At 54.1% G+C, this 7,559-nt stretch overlaps 1 protein-coding gene across 1 annotated transcript; it reads left to right on the forward strand.

Annotated features, from left to right (window-relative positions):
* The first annotated feature begins 231 nt into the window (after window positions 1-231).
* Window positions 232-5,101, forward strand: LOC101947241 (mast cell protease 2-like). Its single transcript, XM_005281140.5, has 4 exons — window positions 232-422; window positions 2,098-2,236; window positions 3,186-3,437; window positions 4,043-5,101. The coding sequence occupies exons 2-4, from the start codon at window positions 2,156-2,158 to the stop codon at window positions 4,175-4,177; spliced, it is 468 nt and encodes a 155-aa protein (XP_005281197.3). The 5' UTR covers window positions 232-422; window positions 2,098-2,155; the 3' UTR covers window positions 4,178-5,101.
* The last annotated feature ends 2,458 nt before the right edge of the window (window positions 5,102-7,559 follow it).

The following is a 7,559-nucleotide window of genomic DNA, read 5'->3' on the forward strand; positions in this document are numbered from 1 at the left end:
CGGTTCTAATCCCCCTAACAGCCCAAGCAGCACTGGTTGGATGTGCATTAGTCATTTATCTCTTGAGATATCAGTAGGGGTCAAGAAATGACTGTGTAGGTCTCAACGCAGCAAGGCATGCACCTGCGGGAGGGAAGGATGAGAACGGGAAACGGGGAGTTTGCACAAGATGGCAGCACGTGCTGGTCAGCGGTTAGGCAGGAGGTGAGGGGAGATGCAGATCTGGGCGGATTGTTTAGACCAGCCCAGCTCAGCTGGTTTTCTGGCTTCTGAGTTTCATTGGGCTGAGGGTATAAAATCAGCCACGGGGCAGCAGGAGGCTCAGGTTGGCGCCGAGCCTGGACGAGGACCGAGGAACTCAGAGACGGAGCGGCTCCAGTGCCTCCTGTTGTCCCTGCTGTCCTACCCCTCAGCCCATGCTGGTGAGTAGAGGAAGTCGTGGGCTAGGGTTACCATCCGGGGTCCGTGCACCACGTGAGGAAGGGGCAGTCCCATCTCCTCCTGCTCAGGAGTGTGCGTGTCTTTCGGGTGCTTTGCGGAGTCAGATTGTGGGGGGGCATGAAGCCAAGCCCCACTCCAGACCCTACATGGCAGCCCTGAAAGTTTCCGGTCGTTTCCACTGCCGGGGGTTTCTGGTGGCCCTAGACTGGATGATGACCGCTGCTCACTGCATGGGGTTAGCCCCGGCCCTTCCCCACAAACGCACGGACGGATTCTGGTTGGAAGACAAATGTCAGAGTGTTGGGAAATTCATTAAAGAGCCTAACTCACTCTGAAAGGGTCCAGCAGACTCAGGGCTGGGCTGGCCAGACAATTCCATCTCTTTAACTTAAGGGGTGGTTTTAAGTCGATTTCATTATAATAATCCCTAGCTCTTACATAGCACTTTGTACAGGTGAATCTCAACAAGGGAAGTTAATGTCATTATCCTCAGTTTACAGATGGGGAAACTGAGGCACCGGGAGGTGACGTGACTCGCCCAATAGGCGAGTGGTAGAGCTGGAACTAGAACCGAGGTGCCCTGAGCCCCAGTCCAGTGTCCTAGCCACTAGGCTACACTGGTTGGAAAGGCTGTGGGGAGACGCTGTTTTCACTTTAAACTCAACTGAAGTCAGGCTGGTTAAGTGAATTAGGAGCAGGTTTATGTTTGGCTGAAATCAGAGACTGGAGTGTCCACCCAGAGGTCTGCGCTGGTTTCACTAAATCAATTGAATTAAACTGTTGCTAGGTCCTGATTCTCCATGGCCCTGCAGCCAGGGGCAAAGCGGGCGCAGAATGCACGTCACTGCCATTCTGCCCTGGGAGCGCTTTACGCCGGCTTTGCACAGGAGTAAGTGATCGCACCAGGGGCAGGTGATGGGGAGGCACGTTACGGTCTCATCCTGCAGGTGCTGAGTTCCTCCCGTGGGAGGGAGCTCAGCACCTCACAGGGTCAGGCGTCGCAAGAGACCACAAAGACGTTCTTAGAGCAAACTCCTGGAACATCCCTCCCCCCGCTGAGCCCCCAGCTCTGCACCTCCCCCGCGAGAGCCAAGGCTGGGACCAATAACCGACACCCCGGCAGGGAGCCGCCCGGCACTCCCTGCTCCCATGACACCATCCCCTCCTGTTCAGATTCTCAGCCAGTCCCACAGCGAGTACTCCGGATCCTCTCTCAAAACGTCCCCATTCCCAGTCAGGGCATCCCTCCAGCTGCCAAATCCATTCCCTCCTGGGCCAGGCCTCCTGACAACTGACCCCATTTCCTCCTGGACGCTAGAGGCCCAAATGGAGACCGGGGCCCAGCTGTGCCAGCGGCTGTACAAACACATAATGAGAGGGGCCTCTGCCCCCTGGAGAGCTTGAAGTCTAACCAGAGGAAGGACGGGAGGGGAAGTGATTGGCCCAAGATTATACAGCAGATCAGAGGCCAGGAATTAACGCACCCTCTTCTGCGTCACAGCACGCTGCCCTGCCCACTAGCCCACGCTGCCTACACGAAAGGAGCTTTGAATGCAAGCTGCTGTTTGAATGTGAAATATGGCCCCTCCCCTCCTCTCCAAGGCAAAGACGCTGACTTGAATGGACCTGATGTGTGATATTTACTGTCATTTGAAGGGACATCAGCGTCACCCTGGGAGCTCACAATTACCGCATCCCGGAGGCCTCCCAGCAGATGTTTGCCGTTGAAAGCTACCCTCCGCACCCAGAATACGACAGCAGATATGTGCCACACAACGACATCCTTCTCCTAAAGGTAACAGGACTCCCCACTGGAGAGTGAATCCATGCACCGGCCGCTGTCTAAGGCTACATCTACACTGCAGTAAGAGATCCGTGGCATGGCCGCGGCTGGGCCGGGTCAGCTGACGCGGGCTGCAGGGCTAAAAGTCGCAGTGTCAATGTTCAGGCTCGGACGTCGAAACCCCACGAGGGGGGAAGGTCTCCGAGTCTGGGAGCCAGCCCATGCAGGAACCTCTACGCTACAATTTTTAGCCCTGCACCTGAGCCGGCTGACCCAGGCCCTGAGTGCCATGAGTGTTTTATTGCAGTGTAGACATACTCTTAGGGTTTGAGGGTTATATATATATGCTGTAGAATGCCTCTGGTATTTAGATCCACCTCTCTGGGCTTTGTCCTCATGTGACAGCCATCTTCTCAACTACCACAGCAGGGACTGAACCAGGATTCTCCAGCGCAAACCTCATGGGCTGCTGCATCCGGAGCGACAGTTCTGTAGTGAGGGCAGCATTACTCACACCCTCTGTGGATTGGCACAGAGGTGACCACCGGACACACTCACCGCGGGTTACGGGTTTGGGCTCTGCAGACTCAAACGCCGATTGACCTGTTGTGGCCGCACAGGAGTGACATCATCACGCCATGAGGCAATCCCAGGAGAGCCCGTTCCCAGTGGACGAGCACGGGCCATCTAGGGAAGTAGCCGGCCAAGGAAAGCGCCACGGCCCAGTCTCCATCCCTGGGCTGGCATCACACAACCCAAGGATGTGGGTGTTCCAACGTCAGAAGGTGATGGTCAGGACGTGTCTAGCATTGAAGCTTAACCTCAAACCTGGTATCACCCCCATTTCTACACCCTGCCCCCAAAACAGATTCCTGATGAGCAAGCACCTGGCAAAACAAAACCCCAAAACCTTCCTCTTCATCTCCTGCGGGGCCTAACGTTTGCTCCCCTCCCATAACAGCTGAGCCACAAAGCCAAACTGAATAAATACGTCCAGGTGATCCCCCTGCCCAAGACCAACAGCGACATCCCCACGGACACCCAGTGCATCGTGTCGGGATGGGGCTACATTGACCAAGAGGTAGCAACTTACAAGCTCTTCGAGACCAACGCCACTGCCCTGAGCCGGAGGAAATGTCTCCTGTTCTACCCAGAGCTCAGCGACGGCATGGTCTGTGCGGCCAGCTACCACAAGCTCAGTGACGTCAACTACGTACGTCTCTCCGTCCCTTTCCATCTTCCCCAGTCATGCTGCCCTGAGGTCGGCGGGTGGGAAGGGACATCCCCAGCCGCCTGAATGACCCACTGTAGGCATGAGCCACGGAGACACCAAAGGGGCACTCGGAAACGTTGCCCTCGTTTTTCAGCAACGAGGCAAGCTGTAGAATAGACCACGTGCTGGGGGAGTGAGGGGGGTATTTATCACCTTGGCTCCTACAGCTCCCAGGGCTAGTTGCTGTCGCCACAGCATTGCCGGAAAGCCTGCAGCAGCAGGCACGGGAAATAAAAATGAGGCCGTTTTGGAGGGGCACTTTCTGTGCCCCCCGCAGCCAGAGGAGTGGCTCTTCCCCCCACCCCCCAGCAGCCAGAAGAGCTGCCCCCACCCTTGCGCACACCCCTGAAATCCTGTAAGATATTCCCTAGTAGACACAAGACCAGAGCCACTGAGTCAGTCACTCGCGGTTACACGGTGGTGGAGCCAGGATTGGAACTCAGCCACCAGTGGCTCTAAATGCGGCGTTCGCTCCCGCTAGCCCACGAGGCGCTTCTCCAGTGTCGACGTTCTACTTAACCCTCTTTCCCCTGTGTCTTCCTCAGGGGGACTCCGGTGGCCCTTTGGTCTGCAACGGGGTGGCCCAGGGGGTCGTCTCCTACGGTTTCCAGTTCCCTCCCTCGGTGTACACTCGCGTCGCCCACTACCTGCCCTGGATTCGAAAGACCATGGAGCAGTGACCGGAGAGGAAGATGCTACAACTTCTCCAGCATCTGCATGGCTTTTCTCTGCCCCGGGGCGTTCCCTGGAACTGTAGGGATAACAACGCAGGGTCCACCAACTCCTCCTTTTGGGCTGCCCTTTTCTCTACATTTAAATATCATCATTAGTGGATCCGAACTTTTCCCCCTCCCGCCCCCGGAAGAACATACAAGGCTTAATCTTGAGCCCCTCGCCAAGTTTTTACACGGGCAAACCTCGCAGGTTAGCCTGGGTGAGGAGGGAGCAAAAACATGGCAAGGAACTCAGATTTGGCCCAAACGGGTTGGAACAAAGCTTTCCTCAGCCCCCTCCTGGGTCAGAAGACACACGAATCCCACGATGCTCGGGAGTGTTTCACAGCACATGGATTTTGACGGGGTTCAGACACCCAATTCAAAGGCTTTTTGATGGGAAATGCTGACTCATCAAAACCCAAACTGTCTGTGGCTGAGGGCTCTCCCGATAGAAAATATTAGGATTTTTGTTTCTAGATTGCAGAAACTGGCGATTTTGACATTTTCTAGGTGGATCGTTTCGGGTTTGGGGTTGACGCCACTTTTCATTTTGAAATTTTAATTAACTGAAATGAAAGGAAAGGTACTATTTTTTTTTTAAATCAAAAATGAAATGTTTTGAAATTAACCAACTTGTTTCAGTTGACCAGATCTGATTTTTTTTTTATTTCAGATTATCAGTTTGCACAAATTCGCAAGATTCCCACTTCCCACCCCAATTTGAGATGGGCCTTCCCCCTCCCCTCCACCCCCTTGAAAATTGTGGTGGGACGAGAACACCATTTCCTCCCCACTTCTGTAGTTCCTTCCCCCTCACTGCCCCATTTCTTCTTTGCCCCTGCAGCGCTAGAATGTAACAAGCAAGACAATAAACAAGCTCCCGCATTTCATAAAGTCTCCTGCCTTATTTTGAAGTTTGTTTCTGCTCATTGTTGTAAAAGGGATACCTGCTTACTGTATTTTCCACTCCATGCATCTGATGAAGTGGGTTCTAGCCCATGAAAGCTTATGCCCAAATAAATGTGTTAGTCTCCAAGGTGCCACAAGGACTCCTTGTTGTTTTTGCTGATACAGACTAACGCGCCTACCATTCTGAAACCAGTAAGAGAAGAGAGTACACTAGGGCTACGTCCAGACTACCCGCTGTATCGGCGGGTAGCGATCGATTTATCGGGGATCGATATATCGCGCCTCGTTAAGACGTGATACATCGATCCCCGAACGCGCTCCTCATCGACTCCGGAACTCCACCGGAGCGAGCGGCGGTAGCGGAGCCGCGGCCGTCGATCCCGCGCCATGAGGACTCTAGTTAATCAATCTAAGATACTTCCACTTCAGCTACGCTATTCACGTAGCTGAAGTTGCGTATCTTAGATCGATCCCTCCCCCCCCCCCCCACCCCCAGTGTAGACCAGACCCTGGTCTCATTTTTAGCCAGAGGACTTGGATCAGCCAAACCCTGATCCCCTCCTATTCTCACCCCATGCACCTACTGCCACGTACATATTGATTAGCCTTCCCTACGCTACATTCCCTGACCCTCCCGGGACCCGCAGCAGCACTGAAAGGGGATTCTACAGACACGCAAGGACACCCAGAGCTCAACGCAACAGTGCTGAGTTTCAACCCTGCACCTGTGGAGACTTCAGCCTGACGCACACAACCTGCTCTCTTTCCCCTTCCCTTTTGTGTTCCTTCCCACCCCCAACCCCCATTTGCCTCCTGTCATCTCTCCCTCTCTCGGCTTGTCCCCGGACTCTGAGACCAGCTGTGCCACACCAGCCCAGCGGCAAGATGAGCTCTGCCCAGCTGGAGAAAGACCAGAAGGGGAGAGACTCACAGCCCCGTCTGGGACTGAACAGCCAGCCAGGATCTTGAGAATGGCAGCAAAAGCTGCGTTTTCCCCACTTTTACGCCGCTGCCTCTTCTCCCCCTTGCGTCTGTTTGTCCAAAGCAGGGAGAGTGACCATCCATCACATCACAACAACCCTTTCCTCCCCCCACATCCCCCCGAGAAAGGTTGTCTGGCAAAAATCAGAGACACTAACCAACATCCTCTCTCTGAAAAGGGGACTCTGGTAGGTTTTGGCTAAGTTAGGTCTGTACGATCGCTCTGTTTCCCTTCCAAAAAGGGCTTTAGGTCTCGCGCTGCTGCTTTTTCTTTTATGTAGCCTGCTCAAGACGTCTGCAAACTTTGGCATGAATTGTGCTGCCGTGGAGCTAAGCAGACCGAGGTCTCTGACCTCCAGACCGCGAGCCTTGTTTAACGCTTTACTATTGTACAGTGACAGTTAACACTCTGGCCTCTCTGGGTCCCCTTATTCCATCAAACTTAATACAACAGGCCTCAACTCTTAAAACGCCGAGCTAGAGTCTCTGCTGGTGGAAGCCAGTAACCCCACAGAGATAGCTGATTCGCATGAGCAGAGGATCTGTCTTGTTCTCACCGCACTGGCAGGACAAAGTTTGTAACAGTCGGTAACAAACTCTAAACCGTTCACCACTGAAGAATCAGCTCTAACAGCAGGAAGTGGGCCAGGAGGGCTTGATGTAAACAAAGTCCTGAGATGAATGCAAGGTGAAGGGAGCAGTTCCTGCCCCCCGGAAGGGCTGTGTCTGCAGCCGAAAAACCCCACAGAGTTGTTTGTGACTTTAGATGAGGCACACCTCTAACTCTGTGGTTAGAGTTTCTCCTCCCAACTGAAGTAGAAGACGCCAGCCAGAGGCACGGTGTTCTAGTAGGTAAGACACTGGTCTAGGGTTCAGGCGCTCTGGGTTTTATCCCTGGCTCGGGCATGCACCTGCTGTGTGGCCTTGGTCAAGTCACTTGACCTTGCTCCGTGCCTCAGTTTCCCCCACCCCCCACCCTTTGTCTACTCAGATTGTAAATTGGTTGGGGCAGGGCATCTCTCTCACACTGCAAGTTCAGACACAATATGGTCCTCTACGAACGGTGATTTTTTCACTCTCCGCTTCACCAGAGAGATTTGGCAACCCCCTTAGCACATTATACCATTGTCTGCTCAGAGCACAGATCTTAAGGTTAATGATTCTGCCTTGTCCCTGCCAAATAGGTATCTTCTGCAGTTGCTGGTGGGTTCCACATCCGCGCGGAGGCATTCCCCCCCACAACAATTCCATAACAACAAGTTCATGGCATCCACCAGAATCCAGACATTGTGAACGGAGCGATTCCCCCTCCCCCGCCCCAATTGTCACAGGAGCAGGAAGGGGGTTGTGGGTCAGGACTGAGGTGCATTAGCACAGTTATGCGTGTGGGGAGCCCAGGAGCGGAGTCGGAGGACGGGTGTGGGGTGGGATCGGGGGGCGCCGACCCAGGACGGGA

The sequence above is a fragment of the Chrysemys picta genome, chromosome 25, assembly GCF_011386835.1.
Source record: "Chrysemys picta bellii isolate R12L10 chromosome 25, ASM1138683v2, whole genome shotgun sequence".
NCBI lineage: Eukaryota > Metazoa > Chordata > Testudines > Emydidae > Chrysemys > Chrysemys picta.

What these genes read in the sequence shown, in the direction of transcription:
- LOC101947241 (XM_005281140.5), top strand. Translation starts at nt 2,156, where the DNA reads ATGTTTGCCGTTGAAAGCTACCCTCCGCACCCAGAATACGACAGCAGA. An exon ending in ACGACATCCTTCTCCTAAAG is followed by an intron (nt 2,237 to 3,185) that starts GTAACAGGACTC and finishes CTCCCATAACAG; the next exon opens with CTGAGCCACAAAGCCAAACT. An exon ending in AGCTCAGTGACGTCAACTAC is followed by an intron (nt 3,438 to 4,042) that starts GTACGTCTCTCC and finishes TGTCTTCCTCAG; the next exon opens with GGGGACTCCGGTGGCCCTTT.